Genomic DNA, 17,381 nt, shown 5'->3' with positions numbered 1-17,381 from the left:
TTCTAAGGTTGTCGTGATGTTACATTACATACACAACACAGTTCTGGAATGTAGTAGGTTCTTAACAAATATTTGATGTTCTCCTTGTTTTTTGTTACCACCCCGAGGCCTGGAAGTCCTATACCTAAGGTCTCATTAAACTTTTGTTGAATGACTGAATGATTAAATGAATGCATATTCTTGTCAGAAGAATTTTACATATATATGTATATATGCACATCATATAAACCATAAACAAATAATATTATAGAATGTATTGCTATTAGTTTTACTTTTTTCAGTTTAGTTGTAACTTAAGAATGTATTCTGTCAGGCTTCAAAGTTATTGGTGCTTTGTGTCTATTGAGTAGAGATGGAATTCTAAGTAGTTTCACTGCACCAGTCTCTGCCTTCCATATCTTAGAAGTTTTTTTTTTTGCCTTTAAGATATTCCATGTGGTCACCATTTTGGAATTGTATTTTTTTCCCAGTACTGGGTATGAACCCTGAGGAACTTTACCACTCAGCTACATCTGAGAGCTTTAATTTTTTATTTTGAGACAGGGTCTTGCTAAGGTGCTGAGGCTGGCCTTGAACTTGTGATTCTCTTGCCTCAGCCTACCCAGTAGATAGAATTACATGTGTGCACCCTCACACCAATCACTTATATGGTTTAAGGAATAAATGTTGTCCTTGATCATCCTCCTGTCCTTCCTTGTGGCATTCTTTTGGTTTCACTTTCATTTATAGAATTTCCTTTAGATTTTACTGATACTATTTGTAGACTTAACTTTACCTATCACTTAGAGCTCAAAATCTACTATAGGAAATGCTTATGGGGTTTCCTTATTTATATTTGTGACAATGTAGAAGCTATGAACACTCCCCCCAGAAAAATGTACATATGGACAGGTGGGATAGAATATACCTATAATCCCTGAAACTTGGGAGGGTAAGGTAGGAGGATTGCAAGTTTGAGGCCAGCCTCAGCAACTTAGCAAGACCCTAAGCAACTTAGTGAGACCATGTCTCAAAAATAAAAAGGGCTGAGGATGTGACCCAGTGCTAAAGCACCCCTGGGCTTCATCCTCAAATTCCAAAAATAAATAAACATTTCAAAAAAAATAAAATTTAAAAATTTAACAAAGTACAGTTCATCTTCACTTATCACCATTTCTCCTTTAACTCTGTAGAAAGTACAAGTGTACAAACAAAAGTTCTTATATTAGTTTAGGAGGTTTGTGGACTCCTTTTCTAGATTGTGTGTTTCTTCAGTGCAATACCTGAGTTTTATTGACCTCTGTGTCTATTGCAAGCCTACACCACACATAAGAGATACTCATTAAATTGTTTGTGAATTGATGAAAGTAAGACTCTTAAAGTTTCTTACTATAGAATCTCTAAACAGGCATTTCTTTTTTTGTTTCCTTAGGCTTTCATCTGAGTGGCACAGTAACTGAGCCACCCACTGCTTCTGAACCAGCAGTGACTTACAAAGTTGCAATCAGTTTTGATCGATGCAAAATCACTTCAGTGACATGTGGCTGTGGGAATAAGGACATATTCTACTGTGCTCATGTGGTAGCACTCTCACTCTACAGGATCCGGAAGCCAGACCAAGTCAAATTGCGTCTTCCTATCTCGGAAACCCTTTTCCAGATGAATAGGGACCAGCTACAGAAGTTTATTCAATATTTAATCACGGCACACCACACTGAAGTTCTTCCTACTGCACAAAAGCTGGCAGATGAGATTCTGTCCTCCAACTCAGAAATCAACCAAGTGAATGGTAATTGTATAACATTTTTCTTGCTAAAAATGGTTATTTTCACCACCATTGTCACTAAGCAACCCTCTTCTCTGTACCATAGTGCTTTACTATATTTTTAGAGGTTGAGATATTTCTGCAATTGTAGTCATTTAACCTTACAATTCATTCTGTCCAAAAACTCTGCGTTTAATTCATAGTTTCTTAAAGCAGTCAAATTGTAACATCCTTGTATGCATATGTAGAGGGCAAAAGACTGGAAGGAAATTCATGATAATATTAACAATGGTAATCTATAGATATTAGAATTATAGGTATAGTTTTTAATGCTTTAGTGTAATTTCTATAATAAGTATATGTTATTTTTATAATTTAATAAGAACATTTATGTTTAAGAATGAAAAAAATGGTTCCTTAGATTTAATAATTCTCTCAGGACTAGACTCACTAGACAGCCTGATGTTAACCTGGTGCCTCAACCCATACAATGATTTGTCTCATAATGATTTATAAAAGACATCCTTTCCAATTTGTCTTCACTTATCATCATTTCTCCTTTAACTCTGTGAAAAATTCAGAATATAAAATATTATTTAGTTAGTAGACCCACTTTACCATTTACTAGAAGGTAAGTAGTTTGATTCTCACCTACTTTTTTTCTTTTAATATTTTTTTAAATGTAGATGGACGCAATACATTTATTTTATTTATTTATTTTTATGTGGTGCTGAGGATCAAACCCAGTGCCTCACACATGCAAGGCAAGTGCTCTACCACTGAGCCACAACCCCAACCCTCATTCTCATCTATTTTTATGAAAAGGCTAAAATATTCTAACCAGTGAACCAGCATAGGGGCATTATAATTTTATTAAAACAAGAGCTTTTTAAAAAATCTTTTAACTGGAATTTGAAGAACAGCTGAAGAAGCCAATTTTAAACTCCAGTCGTAGTTTATCTTATTAAAATGATCTATGGTCTTGTTCATTCATTCCTAAATACAGTCCCCTCCTCTGCTCTCTGAACTTTGAACATTGATATTTCTTATTTAGTCTCATTTTCTCTCTCTTTTTTTTTACTTTGCATGATCACTATCTCAGCTACATCCTTGACTTCAGATGTCATCTATATACTATGACTCATAGATTTTATTTCCCCAGCCCAAATTTTCTGAGCTTTAGACTTTATGTCCACCTGATTGATCTTAGGATGTCTCTGTGATGTTAAACAATCCTAAGATCAACATATCTAAATGTGAATTTATGATCCTCTTCCCTAAACTTGCTTGTTTTCCTGTATTTACTATCTCAATAATTAGCACTACTGTTTAGTTATTAGATTGTGATGGAAACCTCATAGTTAACCTTAGCATCTTTCTTTCCTATATTCCATGTGCATTCCACTGCAAGATCTGTTAATTTTACCCCTTAAATATATTTCATCATTTTCTACTTTTATTGATATTGTTGTCACCTTAAATTAATCAGTCTCTCATCTAGATTGCCACATAGCCTTCAGACTGGTCTTTCCATATCCATCATTGTTCCCTTCTGTTCCATTCTCTGTACAGCCATTCAAAGTAATTTTTCTGTAACTGCAGATATTGTGATATCATTTATCATTTAAAATCCTTTAGTGGCCTCATTTTTCTGGATGCATGATCTGGCTTTTGTCTTCATTTTCACATGATATTCTTTCTGTCCTCTCTTCCTATCCCATTCCACTTACAATGGTTATATTTAATGAATAGAATGACTTATGACTTAATGCTGTTTTCAAACAAAAAATACAGTATTTCCTCCTCTCTGTGCCAGACTAATTTCCATTTATTCCTCAGGTGTCATCTTAAATGTGACTTTCTCAAGGAAAGCCTCCTTTGACCCATCTTCCTTTCTATAGAAAAAAAAATGTGTACATGTGGCAGGTGAGGAAGTTGCTCAGTGGTAAAGTGTTTGCCTAGCATATGTGAGATCCTGGGTTCAAGCCCCAGCAATGCAAAAAAAAAAAAAAAAAAAAAAAGAAAAGAAAAGAAAGAAAGAAAGAAAAGTACACATGTGATCATTTACTTAACATCTCCCTCCCCAACTAGTCTATAAGCTCCATGAAAGCAGATTATATGAGTTAATTATTTATTGTGGAATGAGTGAATGTGAACCATCCTAATTCCCTAGAGAGTAAGATGCACTAAAAAAGCTTAGCAGAGGAGCTGGGGCTGTGGCTCAGCGGTAGAGCGCTCACCTAACAGGTGCAAGGCCCTAGGTTCAATCCTCATCACCACATAAATAAATAAAATAAAGGTAAAAAAATTAAGATATACAACTTGGTTTAAAAAAAATAGCAGAAGAGTAACTTTGTTGTACAAACCCAGATTTCATTTAAACAGGGTTTTGACATAGAGAAATAAGGAAAAAATGCACTAACTGATTAAAATGTGTTATGTGTTTATACTCTATTGTATGACTACATTTATGGAGTGTTGACTTAGGGTCAGTCTCTTATTACTTGGAATCAGTTTTCTAAAAACTTGTCAGAGGACTCTGTCTATAAGACAGTAAGAGAAGATTCAGCTTTCATTCCAAAAACTTTTCCAAAATGCCTGTCACAATACATGCTATAGTTGATGCAGTTATGGATTCAATTGTGAGCAAGGGGCTAACAGTCTACTTGGGAAGAGGGCAGCTTATAGGAATTGCATTAAATCTGTACAGCACTTTGAGTAGTATGGCCATTTTGATAATATTGATTCTGCCTATCCAGAAGCATGGGAGATCTTTTGAGCTATTGAAAACCAGAATCCTTAGAGGCAAGACTTTATAATCTACATTTTAAACACAAACCCCAGATGATTATTCTATTACATTAACATTTGAGAACACTGTTATCCTCACTGTGAAAAAAGTGCATTATTCTGACTAATTTCATATTTTGTATAGTAGGGTAGTCCAAGAAAGAATGGACTCTCTGTAAATAGTGTAATGAATCCATAACTGCGTCAACTATAGCATGTATTGTGACAGGCATTCTGGAAAAGTTTTTGGAATGAAAATTGAATCTTCTCTCACTATCTTATAGACAGAGTCCTGTGACAAGTTTTTTTTTATTATTACTTGGAAGCAGTCCTGTGACTGCTTCCAAGTAATAATAGACTGACTCTGTAAAGCAGTTTTAGAGTGAATTTTAATTTTATGTTTTAAGAAATAATTTTTTGTTTTAAAATACTACATAGACATTAAGACATATTTAAACTTCATAGAAAAGCAAACAGAAGAAAAAGTGTCAGTTACTAGAAAAAATATTCATCACTGTTTTCCTGTTGTGTTTTGAGAATACAAAGAAAAAACAAAGTCAGTTTCCCCTACCATACCCTCTGAACACAACACAGAATGCTTCTATGACCAAAAATGTGGGGGATTTTCCTCCACACACTAATCAAACAATTCTTCAGCTGACACCTGATTGTCCTAACCAATTCAATTCTGACAGTATCAACCTGAAGATAGCTAAGATCCTACAACTGAGGGCCCAGTCCTTCCCCACCCCACTTCAGATGCCAATCAAAAAGCCCCAGCTTGACACTATGAAGGCAGTTCTAAGGGGAAAGTTCATTATATTGAGCTCATTCATTAAAAGAACAGAAAATCACCAAATAAATAACCTAACTTTATATCTCAAAGCCTTAGAAAAAAGAACAAATTGGCACCAAAAAGCAGTAGAAGATGGGAAATAATAAAAATCTGAGCCAAAATTAATGAAATTGAAACCAAAAAATTTTTAAAAATCAATGAAACAAAAATTTGATTTAAAAAAAAAATAAACAAAATAGGTAAACCCTTAGCCAAACTAATGAATAAGAAGAGAAAATACAAATACTAAAATTCACAATGAAAACGGAAATACTACCATGGACACCACTGAAATACAGATGATAATCAGAAGCTGCTTTGAAAATCTGTACTCCAATAAAATAGAAAATCTGAAAGTCATCAGATTTCTAGAGACATATTAATTACCCAACTTGAATCGAGGGGACATAAAAATTTAAACAGATTAATTTCAAGCAATGAAACTGAAGATGCCATCAGAAGCCTGCTAACAAAGAAAAGCCAAGGACCAGATGGATTCTCAGTCAAGTTCTACAAGACCATCAAAGAAAAACTTATACCAGCACTTATTAAATTATTCCATGAAATTGAAAAGGAGGGAACCCTTCCAAACTCATTCTATTATCTTCCTGATACCAAAACCAGAAAAAGACAAAATATAGTTCACCATGAACAAGTGGGATTCATTCCAAGGATGCAAGGTTGGCTTAACATACAGAAATCAGTAAATGTAATTCACCACATCAATAGACTTAAAGAAAAGAATCACATGATTATCTCAATAGATGCAGAAAAAGCATTTGACAAAATTCAGCATCCACTCATGCTTGAAACACTAGAAAAACTAGCGATAGTGGGATCATACCTCAACATTATAAAAGCTATACACACTAAACCCAAGGCAAATCTAAATAGAGGAAAAACTCAAAGCATTCCCTCTAAAACGTGAAACAATAAATGGATGCCCTCATTTACCACTCCTATTCAACATAGTCCTTGAAACCCTAGCCAGAGCAATCAGACAAGAGAAAGAAATTAAAGGGATACAAATAGGAAAAGAAGAGCTAAACTATCCCTGTTTGTCAACAACATGATTCATATTTAGAAGATCCACAAAACTACTAGAAAATTACTAGAACTCATAAATGAATACAAAGTAGCATGGTTTAAAATCAACACTAATAAATCAATTGCATTTCTGTACACCAAAGGTATATCAGCTGAATGAGAAATTAGGAAAACTATCAACTTTACAGTAGCCTCAAAAAATAAAATATTTTGGGAATCAACCTAACAAAAGAGGTGAAAGACTTCTATAATGAAAACTGCAGAACTAAAGAAAGAAATTGAAGAAGACCTCAAAAAAATGGAAAAGATCTCCATTGCTCCTGGATATGCAGAATCAATATTATCAAAATGGCCATACTACCAAAAGTTCTGTAAGATTTAATGCAGTTCCTATAAAGATCCCAATGATATTTTTCACAGAAATAGAAAAAGCAAACATGAAATTCATTTGGAAAAATAAGAGGCCCTGAATAGCCAAAGCAATCCTTAGCATGGAATGTGATGCAGGAGGCATCACAATACCAGACCTTAAATTATACTACTGAGCTATAGTAGTATAAAAATAGCATGGTATTGGCATCAAACCAATCATGAAGACCATTGGAACAAAAGACACAAGGATAAATCCACATAAATACAGTTATCTCATCCTAGACAAAGGCACCACAGACATACATTAGAGAAAAGATAGCCTCTTCAACAAATGATGCTGGGAACACTGGAAATACATATGTAATAGAATGAAATTGAACCCCTATATCTCACCCTGCACAAAACTCAACTCTAAGTGGATCAAAGACCTAGGCATTAGACCAGAGACCCTGTACTTACTATTAGAAAAAGTAGGCCCAACACTCTAACATGTTGGCTTCAGAATTCCTCAACAAGACTCCTAAAGTGCAAGAAGTAAAATCAAGAATCAATAAATGGAATGGTATCAAACTGAAAAGCTTCTTCATATCACAGGAATCAATCAAGAATGTGTACAGAGATCCTACAGATTGAGAGAAAATCTTCACCACCAATACCTCAGATAAGGCATTAATTTCCAGGATATACAAAGAACTCAGAAAGCTTAACATGAGAAAAATAAATAACCCAATCAATAAATGGGCAAAGGAACTGAACAGGTACTTCACAGAAGAAGAAATATGAGTGGTCAAATATATGAAAAAATATTCAACATCTCTAGCAATTAGAAAAATACAAATTAAAACTACACAGATTCCATCTTACTCCAGGTTAGAATGGCAGTTATAAACAATACAGATAAGAATAAATGTTGGTGAGGATGTGGGGGAGAAAGATACTTTCATACATTATTGGTGGGACTGCAAATTGGTGCAACCTCTATGGAAAACAGTACGGAGATTCCTCAGAAACCTTGGAATGGAGCCACCATTTGACCCAGTTATCCTGCTCCTCGGTCTATACCCCAAAGACTTAAAAACAGCATACTATAGTGATGCAGCCACTTCCATGGTTATAGCAGCTCAACTCACAATAGCTATGCTATGGAAACAACCTAGGTATCTTTCAACAGATGAATGGTTAAAGAAAATGTGGTATATATACACAATGGAATATTACTCAGCCATAAAGAAAAGTGCAATTATGGCATTTGCCAGTAAAAGGATGGAACCAGAGAATATCACACTAACTGAAATAAGCCAATCCCCCCAAAAAACAAAGGCCGAATAGTCTCTCTGATTTGTGGATGCTCTCCCAAAACAAGGAAGATTGGGAAGGAAATAATAGAAATAGATTGGACTATACATAGGATAATGAAGGGAAGGGATTAGGGAGGGGAATAGGAAAGAGTAGAATTAATTAGTCGTAACTTTCCTAGCTTTGTATTTGTATATACCCAACCAGGGTAACTCCACATCATGTATGACAACAAGATTGAGAACCTAACAGAATAAGTTTTACTTTATGTATATATGTTCTTCCAAAATATATATATATTTTTTAAAAAGCCCCAGGTTGTTTTAGCTGTGCTTCTGACTACAAATTGAGGTTCCCACAACTCCCCTCTCAATCTTGATTAATTTGCAAGAGTGGCTTACCAAAATCAGGGTAACATTTACTTGTATTTACCAGTTTATTATAAAGAATGTTACAAAAAATACAAATGGAAACATGTACAGGACAAGGTATGAGAGAAGAGCAGCCAAGCGTCCATACTCTCTCCTGGTGTGCCACTCTCTAGGAACCTCCCCATGTTCTGCCATCTGGAAGCTCTACAAATCCTGTCCCCTTGGGTTCTTATGGAGGCTTCATTACATAAGCATGATTAATTAATTTATTGGTCATTGGTTGGTCAACTTAACCTTCAACCCCTGTCCCTTTCTGGAAGGTTGGGGTATAGAGCTAAAAGTCTTACTTACATCCTTGAATATTCCAAGGATTTTAGAACTTATGCCAGGACATAGGACAGAGACCAGATACACATTTCATAATATCACCTGTGTATTTCCTAATAGGCTAATCCCCTGATGGTTTTGTATCCTTGGGAGAGGATACAACTGTGACTTATGTGAATTTGAAACTAGCATTTGATCTCTTACATTTATTTTGACAAAACCCGTAAAACAAGAAATAACCCTTCTGTGTTTGATTATGCTCACAACCTGCCTCTAGATGAGTGTGTAGCATGTGAACTCAAGGATTAATTTCACTGTTCCCATTCCTTACAGGTGCCCCTGATCCCACAGCTGGGGCCAGCATTGATGATGAGAACTGTTGGCACTTAGATGAGGAACAGGTAAAAGAACAAGTGAAGCTCTTTCTCTCCCAGGGAGGTTACTATGGCTCTGGAAAGCAGCTCAACTCAATGTTTGCCAAGGTAAGACATGAAAAAGCTTAATTGTTTTAAACTTTTAAGTAAACTCAGCTCACCATACTTCTGTCTTCATGCATTAAACATATCTCACTTGACTTAGCTAGCTGCCTAAAACCTAGTGGGAGGGGTTAAGCAGAGCAGCCCTAAGAAGACTGTATCCAGGGAGCATGACTACCTTACCCTGGTGTCCTGTTTCTTCTCCATTCTAAATAAGCTATTGTTGCTGGTGGCATTTAATGAGGAAACCATCTTCTCTCTTTGAACCTGAGGTTGCTAGATGAAGCCTCAAAGACTATAGTTTCAACAATGTCCATGGAAGTCAGTGTTTTGAAACTGGGGACCCCTATAATCAGCTTTCTTTCTTTTTTCCCCCTCATACCTTTAGTGAGATATGACCCACATACCATACAATTCATCCATTTAAAGTATACAATTCAATAGTTTTTGGTATATTCACAGATATATGCAGCCATCATCACAATTAGCATTTTCATCATCTCAGAAGAAAACTCATACCTTAGCCTATCCCACTCTCATCCTCCATATCCCTTTACTCCAGCCCTCTAATCTACTTTTAGTCTCTATAGGTTTCCCTGTTCTGGACTTTCATATGAATAGAATCATATAGTACGTAGTGTTTTATGACTGGCTTCTTTCACTTAGCCTAGTTTTTTTTTTTCTAGGTTTATCTGTGTTTTAGCATGAACCAGTACTTCATTCCTTTTTTTTTTTTTATGGCCTAATGATAGTCCATGGTATGGACACTCTACGTTTTTTTGTTTTTTTTTTTATCTTTTTTTCCTGTAGATAAATGGATGTGGACATTTGGATAGTTTTTACCTTTTGGCTATTATAAATAATGTTGCTATAAACATTATTGTACAAGTACTTGTGGGCCATTTTCCAAGGTGGTTGCATCATTTTTACAATCTTGCCAACAATATATGTGGTTCTGATTTCTCTATATTTTGGCCAACACATGTTTTCTGACTTTTTGACTCTAGCCAGCCTAGTTGATGTGACAAGGTATCTCGTTATGTACAACAAGCTTTCTTGGCACATGCAGAGACCTTGCTTACAGATCTTGCTTTTTTCTGGCTCTTTGGATATGTTGTGCTCAATACATCAACATACCCTACTCTCCTTCATTCTTTCCTATCTTTTTATTCTCTATACTCTCTATCTCTTGCCCTTCCTTATGTGTCAGGTTCGAGAGATGCTACGGATGAGAGATTCTAATGGAGCCAGGATGCTGACACTTATAACTGAGCAGTTTATGGCTGACCCACGACTCACACTTTGGAGGCAGCAAGGAACAAGCATGACAGACAAGTGCAGGCAGCTCTGGGATGAACTAGGTAAGTTGCCATCTCTCAGAGAAGTGCTATGTCCAACCACCTCACCCTCTGGTGACATTAGTGATCATTCGCTATCAGTTATTGCCTGGGTCTTGCTGAATCTAACTGGTGGAGAAGTTCTACACCATAGTAACTCTGAACTTACTTTTTTTTGTTTCTGTAGCATTGTGCTTTGCTATTGACATTAGCATTCTGTTCCATATGATACCCACAAAAAAGCCCTGGCTGAAATAAAACCTCTTCACTTAGTTTTTGTTGAATAGCACTAGCCTAGTTTTTCACATATTTGTCAGGCTCACCCTTGTTGCTTCTCTGAGTCTTCTCTTCTATATCACTCATGGCAAGAACTCATATACATAATATGACAGTTTCCAAGGCTTAGACTTCGACTTACTGTTCCTTCTCCGTACTCTCTTAAGAATTTTTTCTTTGTGGGGGGTGCTACCAGAGATGGAACTCAGGGATACTCAAACACTGAGCCACATCCCCAGCCCTATTTTGTATTTTATTTAGAGACAAGGTCTCACTGAGATGCTTAATGCCTCAGCCTCCTGAACCGCTGGAGGCAAGAATTTCAGCCACTGTGCCTGGCAAGAATTTTTTTCTTTTTTAAATATCATGACTTCAGAGCTTACTTGCAGATCTCAAACTTACCTTCTTTCCATTCATCTAGTCCCATGTTAGAGGCTACCCATTTGCCATTTCCACTGGGAATTCCAAATTAACTTGGGCCTTCTATAAAAATAGGTTCCCATGCTAGCATTGACCCCAGTGTTCCTTACTCTACCAAATTTCTTTAATTCCCTACATCCAGATTCCAACTTCATTTGATTTCATGACCTTTAAGTGCTTTCAGTGTCCATTCTAATTTTTTCTTCCCTATCACCCCTAGTCTGATAGAAGACCTAAGAACTTTTAGATTACATTAGAACTTTGGCCTTCTGAATGGCCTCTCTATTCTAATTTCTCCCCCAATCAAGGCAGTCCTCTTTGGTCATTATTTCTCTTTTTCATTCCCCTGCTTCAAGACAAATTTTGCAATGCTAATACTTAGCTCCTCTACCTATTGACAGAATCTTCTATACCCTGAACTCATCATTCAACCCTTGCCGCATTTGGGGTTATATTGAGAAAATTCTCTTATGGTATATTCTAAAGTTCTAATACAGCTTCTCCATATGTCCCCTAATCCAGAAAACAAACTTCCCACGCATACAAAATACCACAAGAAATGATGGCAGCCAACTTGGGATTTCAGTGAGTTCTAGAATGAAGCCTGTGTTTGATAGTATAGCTCTGAAGATGTCAAGGTTATGGCTTAATGACTTTGGTACCATCCTTGGTTATTTGGGGGCTGGTAAGCCTGGGTTTTTGGTTTGGGTGGTGAGGCTTTTCTATACAACCTAGAGTAATAATGGCTTTGCTGTTCTTATTAATTGCAAATAGGGGAGGAAAAAATGGGGGGAATCATGAACTGAAATCAATTTCCATGCATGTATGAGTTTTTCAGGATGAGCAAAACTACTCTTATAACTATAAAGCTCTAATAAAATAATAATAAATAGGTACATTATTGGTATGTGCTAGTCTTTGTGTTGAAGATTATACTCTCATTATTTCATTTAATTCTTATAATAATTTTATGAAGTACTTGTACACTTATTGCAAGGAAACAAAAACAAATCTGGTTACTGCTGCATACAGAATAAAATAAGGAATTATAGATAAAGTCTCTCTGCTATGATGTAGTGACACTTTGTGGAGTGTAAGAATGTTACACTATGAACTGGGTTGTGGCTCAGTGGTAGAGCACTTCCCTCGCATGTGAAGCACTGGGTTCGATTCTCGGCACTGCATATAAATAAATGAATAAAGTAAAGGTCCATCAACAACTAAAGAAACATTAAAAAAATGTTACACTATTAGTCTATAGCTACTGTTCAACCAGTTGTTTTCCAGAGGCTGACTTTGAACTTGTGATCCTCCTGCTTCCTGCCTCATGACACAAAGCATGGAAACTTAGAAACTGCTTCTAAACTATTCCCTTGAAAGGGATTGTAGATATGGACTTCCTTCCAGGGTAAGATATTTCTGTATGAGAAAACTTAGCTCAGAAAAATTCCGTATTTTCTTTAGGGTCACACACTATTAAGTGGTGGTTCTAACACTGGACTCCTGCTCTGTCTGATTCTAAGTCAAGCATTCCTCAGTTCTATCTTATGTCCTTTCCTCAATCCCACAAAAGTGTATGTTGCTTGAGAATTTGAAATTATCCTTCTTCAAAGAGTCAGTTTCATCTGAGGCCTAAGTGTCTTAGAGTGACTTCTGTGCCAATCATGGGATTGTGATTTGTATTTGGACTTGGCCTTTGGGACAAAAAGTAACTGTGTGGGGCTGGGGATGTGGCTCAAGCGGTAGCGCGCTCGCCTGGCATGCGTGCGGCCCGGGTTCGATCCTCAGCACCACATACCAACAAAGATGTTGTGTCTGCCGATAACTAAAAAAAAAAAAATATTAAAATTCTCTCTCTCTCTCTCTCTCTCTCTCTCTCTCTCTCTCTCTCTTTAAAAAAAAAAAAGTAGCTGTGAGGAAGTAAACAGAGCTGTTTCACAGGGTTTTTAAAGTTTTGTAATATACTTGTGTTCATTATGAATAATTCTCATTTCTGACATTTTCATATCTAAGAAAATGTTTATAAGACATTTTTACGTTTGGAGGGTCTAGGCAGGGGTGGTAGGAACTACCAATTATAATAAAATAAAATAAGCTCACTGCTTTTAGTTCCTGAGCTAGACAAAATAAGAGCAATCAGACATGATGACTCCTCACCTTCCCACATACAAATGTATTTACCCAGCCACATCTGTACCCGTATGCTTGGCCTTCTCTTCTTTTAAAATCTAGTGAATATGTTCCCATGAAAGACCAATCCTTATTTATTTGCTCTGGATTCTTCCTATCTCCTTTTCTCAAGAACTTTGCTCCTGCAGTTTTCTCCTTTCTCTGACATTACTAATTTCTCTTACTGTGTGTGTGGGGGGCGGGGGCTGTCTGTCTCTCAGATCATTCCTATCAATGTGCAATTATGCTCTGATATCTTGAATCTCAAATTTAATAAACAGTTTGTTTGATGTTCCAACCACCCCCCCCCCTTCAACTACCACCCCATTTCTCATCTTCCCTTCAAAGTAATACTTCTAAAAATAGTGGTCACTCTTTCCATTTCCTTACCTCCATTCTCCCTTGAGCATACTCCGTTTGGGTTTCCATTGTTCATTGCTGCCACTCTACTAAAGTAACTCTTGTCAGAATCACCAGTAAGATTTCCATATTGCTACACACAATATGAAGACATCTTATCATTTGTCATCTTATTTGACTTCTTAGCAGTTTTCAATAAAATTAACCATACTCTTCTTGAAACTTATTCTTCTATTGGTTTCTATAACTGTACATACTCTTGGTTTTCTTCCTATATTTCTGACTACTTTTTCTCAGTCCCATATGCATCCTCCTCTACCTTCCCTCAGTACTTCTAAATACTGAGTATCACACATATACAGCACAATTTTTCATATCTCCAGTTGTATATAAAGAATGTTGGCACCAATTCGTGTCTTCATACATGTCCTTTGGATAATGATGTCCATCACATTCCACCATCCTTGCTAACCCCCTGCCCCCTCTCTTTCCCTCCCACTCCTCTACCCTATCTAGAGTTCCTCTATTCCTAACTATGAATCACCCTCCTTATATCAAAGAAAACATTTGGCATTTGTTTTGGGGGGGATTGGCTAACTTCATTTAGCATTATCTTCTCCAACGCCATCCATTTGCCTGCAAATGCCATGATTTTATTCTCTTTTATTGCTGAGTAAAATTCCATTGTGGATATATGCCACATTTTTTAAATCCATTCATCCACTGAAAGGCATCTAGGTTGGCTCCACAGTTTAGCTATTGTGAATTGTGCTGTTATAAAGATTGATGTGGCTGTGTCTCTGTAGTATGCTGATTTTAAGTCCTTTGGGTATAGACCGAGGAGAGGGATAGCTGGGTCAAATGGTGGTTCCATTCCCAGATTTCCAAGGAATCTCCATACTGCTTTCCATATTGGCTGCACCAATTTGCAGTCCCACCAGCAATGTACGAGTGTGCCTTTTTCCCCACATCCTCACCAACACTTATTGTTGTTTGTCTTCATAACAGCTGCCATTCTGACTGGAGTGAGATGATATCTTAGAGTAGTTTTGATTTGCATTTCTCTAATTGCTAGAGATGATCAACATTTTTTCATATATTTGTTGATTGTATATCCTCTTCTGAGAAATGTCTGTTCAGGTCCTTGGCGCATTTATTGATTGGGTTACTTGTGGTTTTGGTGCTTATCTTTTTGAGTTCTTTATTTACTTTAGAGATTAGTGCTCTATCTGATGTGTGAGGGGTAAAAATTTGCTCCCAGGATGTAGGCTTTCTATTAACCTCACAGATTGTTTCTTTGTGCTGTATATGTATAATAAGAATTGTAATGCATTCCACTGTCACTTATTTTTTAAAAAATCAATCAATCAATACTGAGTATCCCACAGCACCCACCTCCCTGTATGTGTTTGCTACGTGGATGATTACATTCATTTCCATGGTTTTAAATGCATCCAGATGAAGGCAAGTAACAAATTTCCGTATGTAAGGGTTGGGAGTGTAGTTCAGTGGTAGAATACTTGCCTAGCATGCACAAGACCCTGGGTTCTAACCCCAGGACCCCAAAAGAACAAAAACAAATTTATATCTCTAGCTTTGACCCTTTCCCTTGAGCTTCAGACTGTGTCCAGCTGCCTGTAACTTCTAAGAATTCTAAGAAACATCTTAAACTCAATATAGCCATTACAGAACTCTTAATTCCACGCCAAACCCTGATTTTCCCTTGTTGTCCCCATTCAGTACACAGTATCAGATGTGATTTTTTTTTTTTTTTTGGTACCAGGGATTGAACCCAGAGGCCCTTAACCATTGAACCACATCCCCAGCCCTCCCCCCATTTTAAGACAGGATCTTGCTAAATTGCTGAGGCTGGGCTTAAATTTGTAATCCTCCTGTCTCAGCCTTCCAGGTTGTTGGGATTACAGGTGTGTGCCACAATGTTCAGCTGTATCTAGTTACTCACAAAGAAAATGTAAGCAAAATTCTTGTTCCCCCATTTTCTACCTTCTATATCCAAACCAAGACTATTTTATCCTTAAGAGTTTGAAGAGCGAATGAAATAATCTATATAAAATGCTTAAAATAATACCTAGATGATAAAAAGAAAGAGAAGATTGCTATTCTTATTATATGTTATATAATAATTATGTACATTTTAAACTTCCATAATAGCTACCTTTGTTTAGAATTTTTGACACTGTTTTAAGTTGCAGGAAAACACACATGCTTTTGGATACTGATAACACAGTATTATGAATGCTATTATATATAGGCAACTGTAGGATTTATCTTGCTTTGGACCTTAAGAGATGTGACAGTTTCTGAAACAAATTATTTTAAGAACCTAATTAATAAGAGAGAAAACTCATTTTAAATTTATAGGCGAAAGTACTTAAACTTACTTTCTAAGGCTCCTCTTCTTAATATTGGAATGATGAAATAGGAATTCCTATGTGACTATAGCATTAGTACTGTTTCTTTACCTCTTAAAGCCTCTCTCACCTTACTCAATCTGTCTTCCATTCCTATTATCTTAATGATTTTGCCATTTTTAGATCATAAGTCTTTCAAGTAGCCAAATATAGTGGCTTCATTTTGGTCTTCATTTCTATGTATGAAGATTAAATGTGAAAATCTTTTTCTTTGCTATAGATGAAAAGCATTTCTTCAACTATAAAATAAATACTACTATTATAATTACCTTATGAGCCATTATTATAATTATTACATAGTATTCTTTCTTCTTTGTAGCACATTTTTAAAATGGAGTTGAACCAATAAAATGAACTTTCATTTTCAGTTAGCTATCTCAAATTGAGGCTAAGATGACCTTTTAAAACGTTCCTGTTTGATTTTGAGGACCTTTGAAATACTGTTTGAATGTACCTCCATCCATGGAGGATGTAATTCCATCACAAAATATATTTAATTAAGAAGCACTTCATCCATGGTTATTGCTGACTGGAGATTGAGAAGTTATCTGGCATAGCCACATAACCAACCTTGGAAAAAAATAAACAGCTTTTCTTTAAAAGGAGGGTGATGTGGTCAAAGAAATAGTATCCCTGGTTATATGAAATATGTGATACTGTGCCCAGTAACAGAAAATTGAAGAAAGTAATGGTTTTAAGGCATCACAAGTTGATCAGCAGTTTCAGATCTAAGTCTGAAAATAAATCATTTTCCTTGAAAAAAGGAAATACTAAGATTCTACTCTATACCAGGTAATATACTAGACTCTTGATAAATGTTATCCCATTTAATTGTCATACTATCCCTACAAAGTAGATATTTTTATGTTATTGGCTTTATAATTGAGGCTTTTACAACTGATTGAAGGTCACAAAGTCCAACTAGCCAATAAGTGAGACTTTTTCTGAGCACATTCCTTCCACCCCTTGTCCTTGTACTAAATTCATTTCTTCTGTGGTGCTGTTATACCCTGAAAATATCTTTATATCAACACATTATGTCTGAATGGTTTTGTATTTATTTATCGGTCTCTCCCATTAGACAGTTCCTCAAGGGTATGAACAGTGTCTTCTTCACTAGTACAGTACT

General features: G+C 36.1%; 1 protein-coding gene across 1 annotated transcript in view; it reads left to right on the top strand.

Annotated features, from left to right (window-relative positions):
• The window catches only part of Zswim5 (zinc finger SWIM-type containing 5), a 180,757-nt gene that overhangs the window by 123,389 nt on the left and 39,987 nt on the right, over positions 1-17,381 (top strand). Inside the window, exons 2-4 of the mRNA XM_026397785.1 lie at positions 1,412-1,768; positions 9,116-9,264; positions 10,469-10,619. Coding sequence (XP_026253570.1) covers positions 1,412-1,768; positions 9,116-9,264; positions 10,469-10,619 — 657 coding nt within the window. The remainder of the gene's footprint in view (positions 1-1,411; positions 1,769-9,115; positions 9,265-10,468; positions 10,620-17,381) is intronic.

Source organism: Urocitellus parryii, chromosome 11, assembly GCF_045843805.1.
Source record: "Urocitellus parryii isolate mUroPar1 chromosome 11, mUroPar1.hap1, whole genome shotgun sequence".
Classification (NCBI taxonomy): domain Eukaryota; kingdom Metazoa; phylum Chordata; class Mammalia; order Rodentia; family Sciuridae; genus Urocitellus; species Urocitellus parryii.
This window is presented reverse-complemented; position numbering and strand designations above follow the sequence as displayed.